General features: G+C 40.2%; 2 protein-coding genes across 3 annotated transcripts; one reads left to right on the top strand and one right to left on the bottom strand.

Moving 5' to 3' along the window:
* Nucleotides 1-1,548: 1,548 nt before the first annotated feature.
* On the bottom strand, nucleotides 1,549-11,988 carry tgfbrap1 (transforming growth factor, beta receptor associated protein 1). 2 transcript variants are annotated; one of them, XM_055045099.1, is made up of 13 exons: nucleotides 11,791-11,988; nucleotides 9,055-9,770; nucleotides 8,578-8,772; nucleotides 8,033-8,187; nucleotides 7,208-7,290; nucleotides 6,631-6,811; nucleotides 6,392-6,552; nucleotides 5,041-5,098; nucleotides 4,803-4,946; nucleotides 4,305-4,448; nucleotides 3,885-4,044; nucleotides 3,337-3,779; nucleotides 1,549-2,457 (listed from the first exon to the last, which is right to left on the bottom strand). In XM_055045099.1, the coding sequence occupies exons 2-13, from the start codon at nucleotides 9,749-9,751 to the stop codon at nucleotides 2,269-2,271; spliced, it is 2,610 nt and encodes an 869-aa protein (XP_054901074.1). In that variant the 5' UTR covers nucleotides 9,752-9,770; nucleotides 11,791-11,988; the 3' UTR covers nucleotides 1,549-2,268. The 2 variants fall into 2 exon arrangements, with proteins under 2 accessions (XP_054901074.1, XP_054901075.1); XM_055045100.1 differs by having other exon boundaries at nucleotides 9,055-9,765.
* A 539-nt stretch (nucleotides 11,989-12,527) lies between these two features.
* On the top strand, nucleotides 12,528-20,965 carry cul4a (cullin 4A). The gene is made up of 20 exons (XM_055045117.1): nucleotides 12,528-13,156; nucleotides 14,574-14,689; nucleotides 14,915-15,019; nucleotides 15,255-15,323; nucleotides 15,404-15,477; nucleotides 15,550-15,712; nucleotides 15,800-15,889; nucleotides 15,973-16,055; nucleotides 16,778-16,845; nucleotides 17,186-17,304; nucleotides 17,398-17,590; nucleotides 17,714-17,818; nucleotides 17,923-18,033; nucleotides 18,788-18,873; nucleotides 18,957-19,064; nucleotides 19,140-19,253; nucleotides 19,336-19,441; nucleotides 19,531-19,703; nucleotides 19,869-20,021; nucleotides 20,125-20,965. Exons 1-20 carry the CDS (start codon nucleotides 13,027-13,029, stop codon nucleotides 20,218-20,220), a joined length of 2,262 nt encoding a protein of 753 aa, XP_054901092.1. The 5' UTR covers nucleotides 12,528-13,026; the 3' UTR covers nucleotides 20,221-20,965.
* Nucleotides 20,966-21,176: the final 211 nt, after the last annotated feature.

The raw sequence follows: 21,176 nt of genomic DNA, 5'->3' as shown, positions 1-21,176 counted from the left end.
TGGACAGTGGTTTCAATAGTATCAGCCTTTTGGTGTCATTTTCATTTAATGCACGTTCTGACAAGGTTTTCTGAAGACAAATATGTTATACAAGTAATATGGCTCTGATGAAGTAAGTCCACACAGATCAGCTGAATAAATGCACCTTGCCAGACTGAAAAAGTATTATTTATGACGTTCAAGGCACACCTCGTTGTTATCATTTAGAAAGAAGCTTGAAGCTTGAGGTACTTTGCTCTGATGACAAGCCTGTTAAGAAATTGATAGAAAACCGCTGACTTCCATCTCTCTCCATTTTCCACAGGGGTGTCACAGCACAAAGGTTAAAACCGTAACTCCAGGCTTCTGAAGCAGGCAACTTTGAAAGCTAAGACGTATTAAACCTTTCAGGTATGTTCTTGGACCATCAAAGCAGTTCATGATGACACTTTTTTTTTTTACCCACAATTTCCAAGGGAAGAGAAAATATTTCATTAGAAACCCATCCTCTATGAGTGTCGGATGCTCTTAGGTCAAGTGGGGCGTCAACAGTCTGAGTCAAATATAACCATCTATTACTCTCTGCAGTGCAAAAATAATATCTGTAATAAATGAAGAGAACATACTTAGTTATTTGAAATGTAGATTCATGTTAGAGGTAGCCATTCTGAAGACCTGCACGTTGCTTTCGTTAAAATGTTACACAATACTGCCATCGTGTGACCAAATTTATTTTCGCAGATTAAACAATCGCACCAAAACAATTATAGTACTAAAAACCGGAGAAATTGCCTTCATTAATGATTAATTAGACTGAATCCAATTATTAATTGGAACTTAGGTTTTTAAAAAAATTTAACATTTGCCACATTTCAGCGAGCTTTTAAGCTACGCAAATTATTTAAACGTGCCTCATATTTCTAGTGTGAGGCTTGAGGGGAACATTTAATGTTTGCATAACGCAGAGCCTCCAAAATCTAACCTGAAGGTTTAGCCAAGCTGTCCCTTTTAAGGTATCTTTATTTTATTATTTTTCCACATTTACAGCCTGAAGAAATTACATGTGAAATTGTTTCTTGTTTTCCTGTTCTGTGCTCCTGTTAGTAACGCTGAAAAAATTGTCTTAATTATTCATGTTCCCACTTAAAAGTACTTGAAGGTTGTTCAAGATTGCCTTTCATTTTCTTCTCTCTTGTGTGATGTTTGTTCGGGATTAATGACAGAAAACAATATGACCCTGAGAGCTATTTTTCCCCAACATGAAACTGTAATCTTCAGAGCACGGATGATTATTCACTGTCTATATCGCTTTCTGCCCAATCCATCTGTGCATTTCATTCGACTAACAAAAGGCATTTACAAAGTAAATGAAACCTGTTTATTTTGAAAAGCTTTTGTTATTTTTTGCTAATATGACAATATGGTTCTGCGAGGCAGCGTCTTGAGGTGGGAGAGTCATGAGTTGGAGATCAAAGACACTGCTGTTGACAATGAGGTGAAATTTGATTTCATTTGAACTGGAGTGCGCTTCATTTGTAAAAGCATCTTGAGTGTAACAGAGGCTGAAAGCAGAATGGAAACCATTTTTTATTAGTCAAAGCCAGACAGTAAGACTTTTCCCCATATTTTCAATGGAGGTATAACATTGAATTCATTGTACATTTAATTCATTTTCTTTTAATTTCCTTATTTGCATCTGAAGTTCTATTCAGATGTACGTTTCTCCACATGTCTTTTCCTCATAGTCACCAAGTTTTTTACTTGGATTATAATCAAAACATAGTAATAGGTCGGATCAAAGTGTCGTCATGTGAAACACTGATGACACCAACAGAGACACCAGCTCCAGTAAAAGACACACACAAAGAAAGTGCCTTTGTAGTATTTCACATTAAACCTAGCGTGCAGAGGCCACGTCAGGACAGAATAACACAAACTGACAGGACAAGAACCGGAGGAGTCTTGGTATTATTCCATGCTTCAGAAATATTTGAAACAGGACTAAAAATAAGAAAAAGAAAATCATCTGTTGTCAAATTTGTTTATCCAATTCGGGGTTTCACCTTTTTGGGCGAAGACGGGACAGATAGAGAAAGAAACCGAGCTGGAATTCCTAAATCTGCACAAGTGGAGCACATGAACGAACAGCTGAACACAGTGGCACTGAGCCGGCTTCCTTTGTGGCGTTCACGCCACAGCTGAAACTGGATGCCCGTCTGTGCCTCTTGTTCTCCCAACAAGGCTGCAGCCTCCGGTCGCACATCAGACAGCAGTGGGAAATGTTTAGTCTCACGTATGGTTACTGCTATTAGCTAACTGTCTCTTTGTGGGAGAGTCTCTTACTCTCTGTGCGGCGCAGTGGACGTGGACAGGTACTCCTCCGGGCAGACAGACCACGCTGGGCTCACTGAAGGTGTTGTGGCACAGGTGGCATCCCTTCTTCTCCGACACAATGATAGGTTTCCTCTGCTCTTTTAACTGTAGAGGAAGGAAACACGAGTTCTAACAAATCAAAACTGAAACTTTCTTCTTTTTTTTTTTTTCAAAATCAAGTGTCAACTATCCATAAGAAGGAGCAAGAATACTGTCTGATCAGACTTTGTGATTATGTGCCTCAGTTTATTTAGATTTTTATTGTTAGTTACAAATAAAAATAGGTTTAAGTTAATTTAAAACCAACATATGGAAGCATTTAATTCCCAGGGCTTGAAAATAAATGCAGGAGCAGTATTTCATTTTAATGAGAAAACTTTGTCATAATGACATGCAAAACTCATTAAAAAGAGTTTTTGCCATTAAAAAATAATCTGTTAAAAATGTAATTTTGACATCTCATTAAAACCAAAACATATTTTCTTAAATAAGAAAGGCTGTAACATCTTATGATGCCACGGTGAGAGGAAGAGAAGTCATGGCGAGCCACTTTACACCTTCTCAAGTATTTTCACATCTTGTTAAAATGAGCAATGTTTTTCCCTTAAAGAAAAAAAAATCTCATGCGATGCAAAACTCGCTAAACGAGAAAGATTTTTGTTAAAATGAGAACCTTTCTAATTTTAGCAAGTTTTGCATCTTGTTCTAAGTTTTTTTCTGTGTTGTTTAAATGAAAAACAATCTTGTTGTAAAAAGACACTTAATGTTCCTGAATTAATTCCCAATCTCAGTCCATTAAACACTTCTGTAGAAACTGGCCTAGCCTTAACAAAGGTGAACACCTACCGACACATAAGAAACAACAAAGTCAAAGCCCACAGATTAATTAGCTGGTCCATCAATTTTAACCAACATTTGGTTAAAAATATATATATATATTCATGAATAAATAAGTGGGGGGTTTAGGAAAGCAGGTTTGCTCACCCTGTCATGCAGCAGCTGGACGTTCTCAGAGCGGGCGAGTCCCAAAGCGATCTGGGCGGTCCGGCCGGCGTGCATGCTGGCCCTGACGGCTCGGTTCAAGAAAGGCCTCAGTAGCTGCAGCGACCAGCTCTCCGGAAGCATCCGTAGGACGCGGACGGCGTCGAACACCTCGCCGTGTCTGTTTAACAGATCCACGGCCGCCATCTCCATCTCGCCGCCAGCTGCTTGACCTTTGCCGTCTAAATAGACCCCCAGGAGGAGGTGGAACAACCGCTGTCGATATGCTGGATCTCGATTGGACGAGGCCCAGATGCAGAACGCCTCGGCGGACGGGAAGTCTCTGAGTTTGTGGACCAGGATGTGCAGCGCTTGGTCGTGCTCCTCCAATTTCCCGTGTAGTGTTGCACGCTCTTGCAGCAGCTTGTCACAGCTCTCCATTTTACCTAACCCGGGTTGAAACAGAATTTGAAAAAATGAGCTTCAATCTGAAAATTGATCTCAATGACTCTAAAATAAATATTCCTGTTGCACTGGATGGTTTGTGTTACCTAAAACAAACTGTACACGGTATAAGTCGGACTCCCTGAGCATGGCTTGAAGCTTCTCCCTGGCTCTGGTCAGCTGACCCTCATCAGCCGACGACTCTGACAGCAACAGCATGACCCTGTCCAGGTACAACACAACGAGGTGTGTGTGGAACTTCTCTTTCTGCACAACAAGAAGGGAAAAACGACCCCAGAAACAGTCAAATCCATCTAAATAATAACATGTTACTGTGGTTGGGTCTGGCTAGGTAGCAATGCAACCACCAATTTTCACAAGCAGTAGCACTTCTGCCGCAGGATTTGTGAATTCAGATCACATTTATTTGATTCAAAGAGCTTACAAGTCCTGGTTGTGGGACTTGTAAGCTCAAGATATTTTCTTGCATTTTTCAACTGCATCCCCAAAGAACGGCTATATCTAACCTGTATTTTTCTCTCCAACACCAGGTGCTCCAAGTAGAGAAGCAGAGCCTGGCTGTGTTTCGCCAGGTAAGTGATGACTTCATCTGGGTTCACCTCTGCTCGATCTTTGCCGACAGGCCTCTTAGTAAAGATCCGAATACCTGTCTATTAAGAAAAAAAACAAATGAAAAGTCTGTAAAATGATCAAAAACATCTGTTTGAAGAGAACCACAAGGTCTGTGGAAGTTCCTAAATACTTTATTTGCAGATTTTACGGCCATATGCAACAGAAAAGTAAACTCGTTTTGTTTTTTCAGTTAAAAAAACACATTCAATTACATGGCAGTTTGCTGAAGAGAATAAGCAGCAAATATTATGAATGAGGAAGAGAGTAAATATACTGTAGCCATGGAAAGTGGGAAGTTGGATCTTCCCAGAAACAAATGTTGAAGAAGATAATATTTGGGTCAAAGCTGCACCAAAAGTCAGACATCAGAGTTACATTTTTGGGGAACTTACAGTGGAATCCTTCCGCAAAGCCCAGTCTGCATACTTCCACACGATCTCCATACTGGAAGAGCAGCAGAGAAAGTCCACAATGTACTCGTACAGATCGGATCTAGTGGAGTCCTGCAGTTCGCCATCTACAATGCGCATCCACAACTAAAAAAACCCAAAAAAAACAGACAAGAGAGGGCGTTACTGATCTGGTGCAGGTTCTATTTATTTATGTTTTTTAAATTGTAGGAATACAAACCTTTAGCGCTGCTGCATCCTGACCATTAAAGTGATAGAGAAGCCCGAGTGCAAAATATCTGAGAGAAATACAAGAGCGGATTGAGTCGAGCTTCAAAAACATAATTACATTTCTGTGCCGAGTAATTAAACTGGCTTGGCTGAACCGGACACGGATTTAACAGCTTCATCAGGAAGTTAATTAACGGCACGGGACAATGAGCAGTATTTACCCAACAAAGGCTCGCCTCAGACAATCCTGAAGGAATTGGTCAATTTCATCACTGGAATAATTAATGAAAATCATACCGATTCCCACAGTAATCCTCTATTCTAACTCGACATGCCAATTTGCTCAGAGTTTAAAACAGAATCGCTGAGATTAATAATTGAAAGTTCTTGCTTCTTATAGAGCCGATAAAGAAATCACAGCATAATATTTGTGTCTTAATCTGCTGTGAGTAAATGGACATTTTAATAAGGAATCTACATTTTTTATTTGGCAGGGTTCCAACACACACTTATGACAAAAATCACCATCACAAATTCTCAGTCCAGTTTAAACCCATTTCTTAAAGCCTAAATACAAAAGACAACAGAGTTTACAACAAATGTTTATGTTTAATGCACACTTTGAGTGTGTGAGGGTTGTGTGTTTCCATCCAGTCGGATGCAGTACAGCAGGAGAATGCTGCTGTTTTTTCTGTGCTTCATTTTCTTTTTCCAGTCCCCGACACCATGCCAACCAAATTATATCATTTAACTCAGGCTGCAACTAATTGTTATTTTAGTAATTGATTATTCTATGGATTAATTTGATCTAAAAAATAGACACATTCTGCAGATGTTTCATTTAAAACCCGTATGTCTCATTTTGTGCAATATTAGAAATGCATTAAGAGATAAAACAAATAATTCTGTTCATTTCTTAAAAGAAGAAAGTAGTACACATTTATTTAGTGTGCTCCTGATCATCTGCAGTAAAAGATGCAGCTAAAAAAATATTTCAAACATCAACACGGGAAAAGCTCAGCCCTTTGTTTGACTTAGCTTCAATACAATGACAGGCTAATCTGATGATTCAAATTTAGATTAACCGGTTAAAGCTAAAACTATGTCCCTATAGGATTTCTGAATAGAACATATTTACTGTTTTTTTATTTGATCTTAAATGCAAAATGTATATATTTGTATACAGTTTTGGCTTAATTACTGATTGGACTGTGTTGATCTTTCAGCCTTTTTTGAGTCTGTACACTCTAGCTATCGACTAATCGATTACTTAATTAGTTGACGATCACTCCAACAATCGACTCATTGCGAGTAATCAGCCCTGCTTTAAACCAGATGAATAATCATAGCAGCATACACACTTATGATACTTCTCCAGCCACGGAACGCTATCTGTGAGCACGCAGGAATTGTCCGAGGCCAGCAGGTCCAGCAGGCTGTCGTGATCCTGCTCGGCGTAGAGCTTCAGCAGAGCTGTGTCCACGTCGTCTCTGCAGCCGTTCACCACGTCTGTGTTGCGAACCTGAGCGGGAGGAGGAAAAGCGCAAATTGAAGCCACACAACACGCTGCTGGCTTACCAGGCTGTTTTAACCCGGTTACCTCTCCTAAATAGCTGATGAGGAATTTCTTGCATCGCAGCACTTTCTCCTGGTCTCCTTGTGCCAGATGGTTGAGATCTGCAAACTCGTGAAGAGGAGGGTGGCAGCGCATGAACGAGGAGGAAGCTGGTAGCAGCAAAGGGTAGAGAGAGATGAGCTCCCGCACATCCAGCTCACCCTTCCTGGAAAAATTCAAGACATTTCATATGACATATCAAAAGAAAAAAAAAAAAAGACTGATATTTCTCATGCAAGACCGGCACATTTATCAAATTCGTCAGTAAAAAGACAAAGATGTAGAAAACAATATAAGAAACTAAACATCACAACTTTTGTCAAATTATTGAATATGGTCATTATTAAAATCTGTAAGTTTTTGAAATATAAAAAAAAATCGTCAGCAATGACAGGAGTAACATGGTACCCTAAGGAAACGAGATATGTTACATAAACCTTTAAAGCAATGATTAAATTGAATGAGATGCAAAAGAGAAGAAAAATTCACAAGAATCAGATGGTTCTTGTGAAGGGTTTCGAAAAGGGCCGAGATGTCAAGAAAAAGCAACTCCAGCTGTTACCTAAAGTGTTCTTTAGCCTCCAGGAACTGAAGCTGGCCAAACTTTATGAACCCTGCCTGCTGAAGGATTCTTCTGTGCAAAACCTGAAGAAAGTGGCAACAATGGAAAGAAAAATGTAACTACAGAAATAACAAAGTACGCCAAATACAACATGAAGTTTTTCAAACCAGAGCAAGGTAATTGACCAAATATGTAATTTTATAACAAAGCGATGATTTAAAATATCTTAGCCCAGATGTCACTTCCAGAAATATGTTTCTTTTGATTGTCTTTTCATTTGTGAAAGTAAATTAGATTCTACATTTCCACTAAATCTTTTCCCAAGTGTGTATGGAAACTGAAAAATGTCCTAAATCCCTCAACTATACTTTTAGACCAGCACGGGACTAAAAGTCTAATTTACCCAAAACAAGTCTCACTACTGTACATTCAAATTTCTGAAGACATAACATTTGTGACATATAAAACAACAACAAAAAAAAGAGACAAAGAAAGGTCCACATTTTGACTCGAGTCTGACTCTGCTTCAAAGTCTCATGACTCAAGTCCACAACGCTGGTGTACATAGAAACAAACGTTTGAAATGCTTGTTTATTTACATTTTGCTTCATTAAATCCAGACAAACAGAAAGTTGTTTTTACCTTCTGTGCTAACAGGATTTGGTGTGTGTCCTATAATCATAGTACCATAAATTGATTAAAAGTTTCTGTTTCTCTTTGGGCATATTTGTACCCTAAGACATTCAGATTCCATCAGCCTGGCATCAATAGTTCTTTTAGGCCTTGTATTTTGCCTTTCTATTAAAATGACCTGCTGATATTTACCTGGAACTTGTCTTTGGGAATATTTCTCTGAGCTCCCTCGGTTAAGACCAGTGCTTCCTCCACTCTGTGGCTGGCCAGTAAGTCTTGAATCTGTCTCTCCAGTGGCAGAGGAACCAGGACGTAAACAGACTTCGTGGAAGCCAGCATGACTTTACCTAAAACACACACAACGCTCACACACTCAGATTGTGACTGCGCATGTATCTGTTTTACAAAGAACCAGTCGACTCATCCTCCCTTTAATCCACTGTTATTCAAATCAGCCTTTAAAAAGTGTCCAGCTCTAAAATGAGATCACTTTGTTATTATATCTAATCAACATTTGGAAAACAAGAAGAATTTATATTAGGATTTTTTTATAGAGCCTTGCAAAGGTTTTCAACCTGTGGGATTGCAGCTTTTAGACTTTCTGAAGCTTTGAAACTTACAAACTAAACAGAAACACTATAGCAATAATTTGCGTGGCTGTAAAAAATGATCATCTCCATATTTTAACCACAGAAATGTTTTTTATCACATGTGAAATCCAGAGGATGCGAGCACACCTTCAAAATCTTGCAGAACGCGTCCATTCCTGAACGAAAGAGTTTGTTTCAGCTGTTGGTCCAACATGCTGTGGATGGTGATGAAGTTTTCGTCCAAAGCCACCACATACGGAAAACACACAGCGGCAGCAATCACGCTCTCTGACCAGTTAACGGGAGCCCGCTGAGACGCTCCCTCTGAGTTGGCAAACATCCCTGGATGAAGAGAGGGGAAAATTACGTTTTTTACTGAGCACAAAAAGGTAGTTAAAACCTTTCAAACTTTATAAAGAACTACAACTGGGAAAGCTGGACTCATCACTGACTACATAACAAATACTGTAGCTTAGAGCATGTAAGCAAACTAGTTCTACAACCTAAAACAAGAGAAAAATTAGCTTCACTACAAGGTGCAAAGCCGATTCTTGTCGGTGGATATGAGCAGCTTTTGTTCTCGGCAGAACTCCCAACTTTTTGAGCCGCCGATGATAAACTCACCGAGGCCGCCAGGAGCGGCGAGGAGGAACTCCTCCCGGCTGATCCTCTTCACAATGGGTCTCCTCTCCTCGCTGTTGTAAGGGAAGAGGTCCTGCGACGCTCCTGTGTTGTAGTTAAGGATCATGTACTGCGTTGTGAGGGCCAAGCACAGGAAGTACCCATCGATACTGACGGCGCATGGCTGCTCCGGAGTATTCACCTCTTTGACCAACTGCACTCTGTCCTCGTAGACCATGTAAACCTGAACTGTCCGCCTCTTGGACGACAGCACGCCCATCTCCACGCAGAACGGGTCCCCGTTGACGGGGTTCTCGTTGACGCAGAACGCGGTCACGCCTCGGATTTTGACCCCGCCGCCAGCTGCTGAGGGAACCGACTCCAGAGTCACCATGTCAACAAGGAACACTATTCCATCGCAAAGCACTATGAGACGCTCCAGAGCGGAAGCGGCACGCAGCTCGGCGACAGGTTTCTTGAGGCCGAGGTATTTGTGAAGCAGCTTCTGGGTCGAGTAGCTCAGCTTGCCTTTGGGGGAAGTGACCTCGTCCAGGAGAAAGTGGTGGATGAAGCAGTCGTTGGTGCCCACGTACAAGTGCTTCCCGCAGCATTCGATGCACTCGATGTTGATGCGAGCCTTGTCGCCCATGAGGAGGTCGCGCTCCACGGCGGGAACAAGCTCAAAAGCCTTCACACTCATCTCAGCCAAGGCATCTAGACTAAACAGCAGAAGACAAGCGTCAGCAAAACTGCACAAAGACGGATGGAGAGAGTGGTTAATTTAATGAGAATAAATGTTACTGTCAGACACACCCTTTTAACATTAACCCAGCGATAAGAAGAGGGGTGAGTCTTTCACAGTATAATTGCTCCAAGAAATACATTCAACCCTGGAAATGTACAAAAGGTCAGTTTAGACCTTTATTTGTTTTTTTTTATTTTGTGGAAGCATCACAATCCACTCAGCTCCATAAAAAAAAAAATTAAGTACGCCCTTAACTGATTAATTTAAACTCTCTACAATTGAATACACTTTATTAAACATGACACAGGATTTATAATAAAAATACTTTCACTTACTGGTATTAGGATTTAGCCTAATGGCAATAAAAAATAAACAAAAAACAAATCAACTCTGAATGATGATCAGGTAGATGAAACACTCAAAAGATTTGCAAAATGTTCCCACTGTCTAAATCAAGAGACAGTGCAAAAAGCACATCTTTTGATGTGCTTTTTGCATTAATACCTCAAAGCATATGTTTTGAGGTATAAATGGAGACAATCTTACTAATCTTGTTGAGATCACATAATAATAATAATCATCCATTACAGATACAAATGGGCTTCATAGACTTTTGAATCAATATGGAGTTCATCCTAATATCTTGTGGTATTTAGTTTGCTGATAAAAAAAAATGATGATAGGAAGTCATAAAAAGAAACCACTGCAGTCTTTTTTAGCAACAGACTTCATGGCGGGACTGCACCTTCCTGCAGCCAAAGCCCACAAACACCTAAGGACTGCACTTAGGAAAAAATATATTTATAGACAATGTTAGGACCCATTAGTACATAGGTAATGCAGTTCTATTGCTAAACGGCAAACAACAAGCAAATCTAATCCTATTTTGAAAGACAGTGCCGTTTGTTGCAGTTCGTGTAGACCAAAGCTTGGACATATTTTTTGGGATGGGCTGTGGGGCGAAGAGGAGTTCTGCAAACATCATCAAGTCAAGATGATCACTCTCACAACAACTCAAAATCTCATGACGATTAGAAGAATTTTACAATACCGATAAACAACAATTCCCCACCCCTAGTTATAGCCTTTACAGGGGGACATATTTCTGTTTGCATTTTGGCTGTCTTTACTTTTAGAATATTTTTATTTTTCCCAGGAGAACAACAAAATACTCCCTGAGGGTCAAGTTGCGTTTATTGAGATTATTTAATGCAATCTGATCACAATTAAAATAAAGTCGAGTTAATGGTTGTTTTAAAGTCGTTCCAGAAGTCAATGCTAGTGATCAATACTTCCTGAAACGCTTTTCCATACCAACTGTTTCAAATGGCATCACATGGCGATGACTGCAGATTTCAACACAGCCGTGCATGAAGCACGTGACTCTGTACTTCCTGGGCCGTTAAATCATTAATATATAGACATTTAAATGAAATATACATGTACGGATTCTTAAGCACGTATACAAATATTGGAGAGAAGAAAAGAGGGAAGGAAATGGAGACTTTCCCTTTCATGCTTTAGGGTTTGGCTTTAGCTGCCTGTTAGCTTCCCAAGCCAAGCGCCCCAAAAAACGGCAGGAAAAGTTCCCTCCGAGGTAAAACCGACTGTCGGGAAACAGGGCAGCCTGTTTACATGCCGACATCATTCAGTGAACATTGAAATGGGTTCTCGCTTTCTTAAAAAACCCGTGGGAATCTCACTGGGGAAGCTACCATTAGCTTACACCGTTCTAGCCAGGCTAAAGCTAACAGAATTTTTTTATATATATATAGTTCTTGGATTTCCAATTATGTGACTGAAATGGAAGATATTCAGTGTGAGTTCAAAACAGCTAAGCTGGTTTGCTGTTTCATATGCGTGTCTGCTTGAAACAAACAAACAAAAAATCCAGGAATCCAGTCAATCACTCATCTCTTGATCTGATGCTCGGCGGACCAACTCCCTGCCGAGTTTGTGGTGGAGTTGTCGGCGTTAGCAGCCACGGTACCTACCGCTGCAGAGAGGCCGAATCAGCACCAAAAGGCGAGCCCTATTGCTCTGGAGGCAGCCGTCATGGGACGTTTGTAAAAATACACATCATTCTAGCCATGGTTTCCAAGAAGGCACCGAACCACACTGAGGAAAATGTCCGTTTTTACTGTTCGGGTCCGATCCAAAGTAAAACAGCCTCACATATGAACCTCCGCTGACTGCAGGTGGAACGCAGGTGCGTTCAAGACCATCCGGGAGGGGTGGAAATCTGCAAAGATTATTTAAAAAGCGAAAGAAAGCACACACAAAAAACCCCAAACAAACGAACAAAAAACACATGGAGACAGTTAACATTTGATCAGACTTGATCAAATCTAACAAGTTTTTTTATATATAAAGCTTTACTTGCAGTATCAATGAAGCAAGTAATTATAAGTACGCCATATTTATACTTCCTTACCACTGTAAATATAATGCATAAAGTTTATGAGTACTTTTAAAGTTATAATAAACACAACTGAAAAAAAAATACAGATATCACACAATCTCAGTTGGGTACTGTTTTTTTAGTGTCATGTAACAACAATAAGAACTGAAGTGCTTGTTATTTCACTTTAGTTCTTGAGAGACTTAACATGTTAATACATATGTGTATGGTAAGTGGAATAAAAAGTTTCGAATCTACTGTCAAAGTACAGACAAGCCTTATAAAAGGTGAAAATCCGAGCCACTCTTGAACGCACCTGTCCAAGGGAGCCCGTCTGAGAAAAGCCATTTTGTTATGCTAGCTAGCTAAATGGTAAAGACAGCTACCAACAACATGAATCGAACATGTCAACGCTAACTAAGTCGCGTTGGAGCTCCTCTTTTCTTTTGCCCAACACATTAACTGAGCTAGTTAAAATTCTTATGTAGTCTGCATTGACATGGACTAGCCTACAAAGCTAAAAAGAAAAGTGGCGAATGGGACGAAAAGTGTGCTACAGTTTTAGATAACACTCCGTTAGCTAGCTATGTGTTTACTTCGCTGTCTCTAGTTTATTTTTCTTATGCTCACCTAGCGTTGTGTTTTTCAAGTTTTTGCAACATCATGTACTTTAAATAGACTTCCTGCGGTGCCATCCAGAGACAATCTAGTTCAACGAAGAGGGACCGCATTGCTGGAAGCGAACAAAACAGGCAACAGGACAATCCAGCAGAAACATAGCAAAAACACTTTGAAGCACACAGCGGTAAGCCAAAGCGCTAATCTGATAATGGCAGAGGACACCCGACAGGACAAGAGGGCCAGCTTCTCGGCTCTGACCGAGCACAGCACCAACGGGATGGCCAGGACTTCAGGCAAAACAGGCGCCTCAAGGAAATTAGTGATCAAAAACTTCAAAGGTACTGTCAATGTGGTGCTTTTTACCCCCACTGCATCAGCAAGAGGGAAGGATGGAGGTCTCAAGTCAGGCTGCAGAAGATTGTGTGTGAAAGTGATTTTCTTTGTTGTTTTACTTGAAAATAACAATTTGCTCCTTAAAGCCTGCTATTTTAAAACCAACCAACTTCCTCACGCTTTCAAATAATGCAGTAGTTTTATTTTGTCTTCATATGTTGAAGTGATTAGTTGTGTTATTTCCTCCTGAAATTCCCACTTCTCATGCAGAATCCCCCGTGTCTTGGTAAAGCAGGCTCACTAAAAAGTGCATTTGTCTATCTATGGATCTCAGCTGAGAGAGATCACAGCTTCACAACTTATGGTGCTTTAACTATGTAGGCCACTTCCCTGGGTAAACGTTTACTCCAATAAAGCAATAATGTAGTTGTGACTTTAAGCCCTTCACATGGTTTATACAACAATATTAAATTCAAATAGGCCAATTGTCAGTACCAAGGTAACAAGGTTTTAAAACATTTTATATTTTCAGTCCTATTTAAAATCCTTTCACTGAGAAGACGGGGAAAGTGCCAGAGTAATCAGAGATTTTTTCTGGCTGCTGTAGGAATAGACTAGTCCAATACTGCCCCTCCCCCACTTGTTCCTGCACACTGCCTTTCAGCCAGCTAAAAGAAGAAAAAACATTTTTTACAGAATTTACATACAGTTCTAATATTATTAAAAAACAACAAGTTGTACCATAATTTTTTTTACTCTGGGTTACTGTGAGAAACTCAGACCTGCTAATGTTTTTTAATGTTTCAGCAGCAGAATATATCCATGTGTTTAAAGAATTCAATTTCTCGTCAAACTTTAAATCTGTAAATATGTATTTTGCAAATGTCAGATAAATGTATGCAGATTTTGCAAAAAGTAGATAAAAAATATAAGAATTGTTAAAATAGCAAAAACAAAAAGTTCTCAAAAAAAAAAAAGCAGAAAAACAATTTGAACCAAAAACACTTTTTGGAATTTCCCCCATGTTGGTTTTGTTTTTATTATCAGTAAATGTTTTGTGGGTCCAAAGTTTCGGCTGTAGAAAATACTCTACCTGCAGTTTGTCAGAAAAAAGTCTCAACAAGTAGGAAACTTTTGTTCTTTTGAAATCAGAAAGCAATAAAAATCGCTGTGGGTCTTTAATAAACACATTATAAAGGTTGGAGATTTCTGTGGAAAGCATAGAAGATTAATAATATATATTGGTGAACTAAAACGTCTAAGTTGATGTTTTTAAAAAGTGCAGTTAAATGTTTGGGAGCATTAAATGAACGAACAGTTGTCACCTCACCTTTGACTGGTAGCGAAAACTTTGTTTTCCCCCTGTTTTTGTGAATCATATCAGCAACTTGTTTGATCCTGTTTATTGTTGTGTTTCAACAGATAGGCCAAAACTAGCAGAGAACTACACAGAAGACACGTGGCTGAAGCTTCGAGATGCAGTGGGTGCCATCCAAAACAGCACCTCCATCAAGTACAACCTGGAAGAGCTCTATCAGGTCGGTGCAGTTAAACGTCAAGCTCAAATCTGAAAGCTCAAATCCAGAGCCGGATTTCCGAGTTCTGACTCTGGAAATCAGTTTTGCATAAATATTCAAGTTGCTTAAGTACATCTCCTTTGGAGAAGGCTGGAGTCGTGTCCGAAGACTTCACTTTCTCATGTGTTTCTTGTCTTGTCTTTTTCCTGGGACTCCTATCAAATGATTCGCTGAAACGCCTGAAAGGCCGTGGAGAACTTGTGTTCGTACAAAGTCTCCCCCACGCTGTACAAGCAGCTGCGGCAGGTTTGCGAGGATCATGTGCGGGCACAGATTCATCAGTTCAGAGAATATCCTTTCATTTGTCCACAACCTATTCAGCCAAACCAGGAGAAACCTTTACGAAGCTCAACGGCAGTGAGACGGCGACTGTGTTGATGAATTTGTTTCTTTAACAGTCAATGTTTTGTTTTCAATAATTTTGGAGTTAAGAGCTAAAAGCTTTGTGACATTTTACCCAGTAAAATTAGAAGTTGTTGTTGTGATGGTGCTTGTTTGTGGTTTTCCCTTTAACCTGGAGCTCACAGAGTCGATGGATAACCTTTCCTTCCTGAAGCGAATGAATCGCTGCTGGCAGGACCACTGCAGGCAAACTGTAAGAGATGAGCTTCAGCCCTATAACTTTCAAGAGTGTTCACTTACTCTGTGACGAGCTAACGATTCCCCTCTTTCCAGATAATGATCCGAAGCATCTTTCTCTTCCTGGATCGAACGTATGTGCTTCAGAACTCTCTGCTGCCCTCCATCTGGTGAGGTTCCGTCGGCTCGGTTGTGCTTCCAGTGATGCGTTCAGGAAGCTGATGCTGGTTTGTACGCCGCAGGGATACTGGGCTGGAGCTGTTCCGCACACACATTGTGAGCGACAGTGCAGTTCAGAAGCGAACGGTGGAAGGCATTTTGGAGCAGATAGAACTGGAGCGAAATGGAGAGACTGTCGATCGCAGTCTGCTGCGGAGCCTGCTGGGCATGCTGTCAGACCTGCAGGTATCTATCTGGTAGTAACAGGCACCAGGCTGCGGGGGTCATTTTGCTTCACATAAAGACTGCGTTTTACTTCTCTTTTCTTCAAAGGTTTACAAAGACTCCTTCGAGGAGAGATTTTTGACAGAAACAAATCGTCTCTATGCAGCTGAAGGACAGCGGCTGATGCAGGAGAGAGACGTGAGGGAAACTCCTAATAGATCCTGGGGTTATGAGGTCAAGTCCATCATCGGTGTCTTAGACTATACTGTTTTTGTGTTTAGGTGCCTGAATACCTGCACCATGTTGCTCGCCGTTTAGAAGAGGAGAATGATCGAATTGTGAGCTACCTCGACCAGAGCACTCAGTAAGATTCAGAATGTTGTTGTTGAATCATCTCTCGATGACCTCTTGTTGAAACCTTCATCAACAAGAGTGAAACGTTTTCACTGAAAAGTGAAAACGAATAATAGAATTCCCAAAGTTTGTTTCAGTTTATTTAAGAGACCCTTTCTTAAATAGGCTGAACCCATGCACAAAATGATACAGTCGTGTAAATCTGATTAGAGGAGCAGGGAAAACATTTCTTCTATTACAGATCGAGTTGTAGATTGAGTGAGTTCTGGTAGAGCTGCGACCACTCATGTCTCCACATTAGGCTAAGAAATGATCTACTTTCAACCAAGAGGTAGAAAAAAAATGTCTACAAGTTTCCTCGCTTCTGGCTGTTAACAGGTGTAAAAGCCTCAGGTATTAACAGAAGTTCATTTTTGAGTGAAAATATCAGAGGAAAAGCATAGCATTACAAAATGAAAGGGAGCAAGAGTTGATGTTGAATTGTTATAACTTAATTAAAACATATAATATTAAACCCCATAAGCTTCTTTTATTAAACATTTTGAACTTGCATAGAACTGTATGTGCTCTTTAAATTGGGAGAGTGCTTTGAAAGAAGAAGATTACATGTAGGTATTCTTCTAAACCAAATAGCTAGCATATTATACATTTATATATTGTAGTTTTCATATTCAAATTCTCAGTTTTTGTCAAATTTTTCATTCGTATTTTTTACTTTTCGTCATTTCACAGGAAGCCTCTCATCTGCTGTGTCGAGAAACAACTTTTAGGAGAGCATATGAATGCAGTTCTACAAAAAGGTGTGTCTGTTTTAATTTATTTACATTTCTCATAATTAATATAATCACTTTCTTTGGAGCTGTGGTATAGTTGTGTGGTAAAAATACCAGATTTCCCCTTCTACACAAGACACAGCTGGATGTCCATAGAAAAAGGATTACATGTCCCATATAATGTTACTGTTTTTTTCTCCTATTAGTGAAAAAATAAAGTTTTTCCAAAGTATAATGCTCATGTGAAATATCAATGTAATGCATGTAGCAATATTTGAGACTCTGGAAGTGAACCGCGTTTGTTTTAGTAGATATAATAGTTTAAACTGTGACTTTAACATGAGTCTGGATGTTCATTTTATGTTAGGTCTGAGCAATCTCCTAGATGAGAACCGTGTTACTGAGCTGGCCCTCCTCTACCAGCTCTTCAGTAAGGTAAAAGCAGGACTGCCCACGCTGCTGCAGTTTTGGAGGGACTATATCAAGGTAAACATGCTAAACACATATATGACCTGTTAGAGATGTATGTTTTAGTCCTGTTACATGTCAGAAAAGCCTGAATAAACCTTCTGGTTGCAGTCATTCGGTGGGGAGATTGTTTGCACACCAGAGAAGGACAAGGACATGGTTCAAGATCTTTTGGACTTCAAGGACAAGATGGACAATGTTGTGCAGAGCTGCTTTGCACGCAACGAGGCGTTCATCAACGCCATGAAGGAGGCCTTTGAAACCTTCATCAACAAGAGGCCCAACAAGCCTGCTGAACTCATTGGTAGGTCAAGCGAGTAACAGTCGTTTACCATCATGTTTAGCCCCATTAACTTCCATTTAGTTTTGATCCTGCATTAGTTCCAGCCTATGATTACATGTTTTCTGGCTACTGCTTCTTGTTTAGCTAAATACGTGGACTCCAAGTTAAGAGCTGGAAACAAGGAGGCGACAGAGGAGGAACTGGAGAGAATCCTGGACAAGATCATGATAATCTTCCGCTTCATTCACGGTCTGTTACACCTCTACACGGATGAGGAATGAACCTTTTCATCATGCTTCGTTGGGATTGTCAGACCTGTTCTAAAGTAACAATGACTGCTTTCGTCCATGCAGGAAAAGACGTGTTTGAAGCTTTTTACAAGAAAGATTTGGCTAAGCGTCTGCTGGTTGGGAAGAGTGCCTCTGTTGATGCTGAAAAGTCCATGCTGTCCAAACTGAAACATGGTGAGTTTCTTGTTTTTACAAAATCTATGTTTTACAAATAGAAAGTCTGTTGACCAAAACTGACAGGCTGGGCAACCACGAAGTTCCTCAGAGCTACAATGTTGTAGTTTAAATCAAAAACTATTCGTGTCTTACTTTGTACCATCCAGAGTCCAGAATTTGTGGAAGGACTTACAAACTGATGTTCAAAGATGTTCTCTAAATAGTCAGATTGAAGTGTTTTTGCAAAGAAGGGTAAGAATATTAGTGTCTATATTTGCAAAACCAGTAAAAGCATAGCCCCAAAAATTTGCAGTTGTTAAAATAATTAAATATTCTGCAATCTGCTGGGTTTCCTTAGATGGAAACTTTTTAAACTATTTGAATAATTAACTGAGCTTACTTTCTTTAATAACTTGAATCAACTGATTCAAGTGATCAAACTTGTTGAATTTTTTTTTTTGTAAAATAACTCAAGACGACATTTCTGAATTTAATTGAAATACAAATTCTCTTCAGTTTGCAAAAAATATAATGTTAAAGTCATTCAAGTTGTGCAAAAAAAACTAAGCGTATGAATATTTTCCTAAGGCACTGTGTATAGAATCTAACAGAAAAGTTGGGTTTTAATTGTAAAATAATACATACTGTATCACTGTAACCATCAGTTTTATTAAGCCAAATTAATAAATTGAGTTGCTAAATCCCAAAGTAGTCTGTGTGTGTGTTGGTAGAGCATGGGGACATGTCAGCTGTGATGTTTGTGCGTTTGCAGAATGTGGCGCAGCCTTCACCAGTAAGCTTGAGGGGATGTTTAAGGACATGGAGCTGTCTAAAGACATCATGATCCAGTTCAAACAGGTACCAGAAATATTCCCAGCACATGGACTCAAAAGCACTGCAGTGCTAATGACATATTTATGTGTTTAACTTTTGCAATTCAGTATATGCAGAACCAGAGTGAGCCAAGCAACATAGAACTCACTGTAAACATCCTCACCATGGGCTACTGGCCTTCATACACACCTATGGAGGTTCACCTTCCATCAGAGGTAGTGAGAATGACGAGAGTGCATGGCTTTAACATGGCCAGCCAATCACATGCTGCTGCTGTAACTTCTTGGTAGATGGTGAAACTCCAGGAAGTGTTCAAGCTGTTCTACCTTGGGAAGCACAGTGGAAGGAAACTGCAGTGGCAGCCCACACTGGGCCATGCTGTACTGAAGGCAGAATTTAAAGAGGTGAGAGCTTGATGCATCTCACCGGAGCTCTGAGATTTACAATCACTCAGCCTACTTTTACAGAAACCATTTTGTCCTACAGGGCAAGAAGGAGCTGCAGGTTTCCCTGTTCCAAACGCTGGTGCTGCTCATGTTCAACGAAGGGGAGGAATTCAGCATGGAGGAGATCCGTGCTGCTACCGGAATAGGTTACACATGTCTTAAAATATGCAGCAACCATAGTGATGTGAGAGAGCCGTGTGTGGCTTTAACTGTTGTTGTTTGTCGTGTTGCACAGAGGAGGGAGAGCTCAGGCGAACCCTGCAGTCCCTGGCCTGTGGGAAAGCCCGCGTCCTCAACAAGAACCCTCGGGGGAAAGACGTGGAAGATGGAGATCGCTTCAATTTTAACTATGACTTTAAACACAAACTGTTCCGCATCAAGATCAACCAGATTCAAATGAAGGAAACGGTAAATTTCTCTTGTGAATTCAATACTTCCTCTCTTTTTTAATATGCATTTTATTTCCTGTTAACTAACCACAAGCTTTCAACTAATATATCCCTTTCTAAACAGAGGAATCGGTTTGTTTGTTGTTGTTTTTTTTGTTTTTTTAACTTGTCATATTTCCTACAGGTTGAGGAACAGGTAAGCACCACAGAGCGCGTCTTTCAGGACAGGCAGTATCAGATCGATGCAGCTGTTGTGCGCATTATGAAGATGAGGAAAACCCTGAGTCATAACCTGCTGGTGTCAGAGCTCTACAACCAGCTCAAGTTTCCTGTCAAGGTGATGTGTTAAACCACTTGTCTTCAGTTTCATTCTTTCCTACATTTACACCCAAATCTCATTGTTGTTTTTGTTGTTGTTTTTTTTGCTGACCTCTGCGCAGCCGGGAGACCTGAAGAAGCGCATCGAGTCGCTCATAGACAGAGACTACATGGAGCGTGACAAGGAGATTCCCAACCAGTATCACTATGTCGCCTGAGGGAACGCCGCTGTAGCTGCAGTGCTGTGTCCCACAGCAAACACACAGCTGGCCCAACTGCACAGGACTACAGTCCCTCAGCCACCTGACTCTCCTCTGGTGCCCATCTTGTCCTTCACATTCACAATCCTGGACGCAGTGTTCAGGAGACGCAGAGAGACAAGAGACTTGGCTGCGCTGTTGCCCATTCTGCAATATCCTTCATGGGACTCTGAGACTGGGCTGCATACGTGGATTGGGTTGTTGATGGTTGGTTATGACTAACAAATCTGCTAGTGTGAAATTCAACTCAAAATAACTAGCACTTTTCTTTGTTTTGTTTTTTCTTTTTTTTTGAGAGAGAGCGATTGGGTTTTCCTTCTTACATCACGTTATAAATCACTCTTTGTATTTTGCAGCTTGTTTGTCACAAGTTTTTGGATTTTCATTTCTTCTTCTTTTCTTGAGGTGTTCTCCCTTTAATTGGTTGTGCTAACTACTGAGTGTCAACTTGACTGGTTTGGTTGTTTGACTGGTCAGAGAAGCAGCTGCCTGTGTGAAACCGAGTCTTGGGAAAAACGTTGGCCAATGTGGTTGGGCTCATTGTGTTTTACACAAAAGCTGAATGGCCAGCCATTTGTGTATTTCTCTTTTCAGTTTCTTTTATGTTTGACCAAAATGTTCAATGTCACGTGCTGATGCTGATGTTTTTGTAGGTCGGACTGTGAGTGCAAAAGGTGAATCTGAATAAATGAGTATTTAATGATTGAGTTAAATAATGCCTTGTATCTGATGGGAGTGCTTTCTTATTTCAGTCTAACATGCATGTGCCACTTTCTTTCACTGTTGAACCAGTGGTTTAAAACTTCCTCTTTGGGTAAAATTTGTTTGGTTAATACAGAAAATACTGAAAATCTGTTTTGATTCATGAAGTATTGCACATCGTAACAGTGACGCAAATTGTCTAGGTTCACTCT

The sequence above is a fragment of the Poeciliopsis prolifica genome, unplaced genomic scaffold (assembly GCF_027474105.1).
Source record: "Poeciliopsis prolifica strain line A6 unplaced genomic scaffold, Auburn_PproV2 SCAFFOLD021, whole genome shotgun sequence".
NCBI lineage: Eukaryota > Metazoa > Chordata > Actinopteri > Cyprinodontiformes > Poeciliidae > Poeciliopsis > Poeciliopsis prolifica.
Note: the sequence above shows the minus strand (reverse complement) of the source record. Positions and strands in the feature narration are given on the sequence as shown.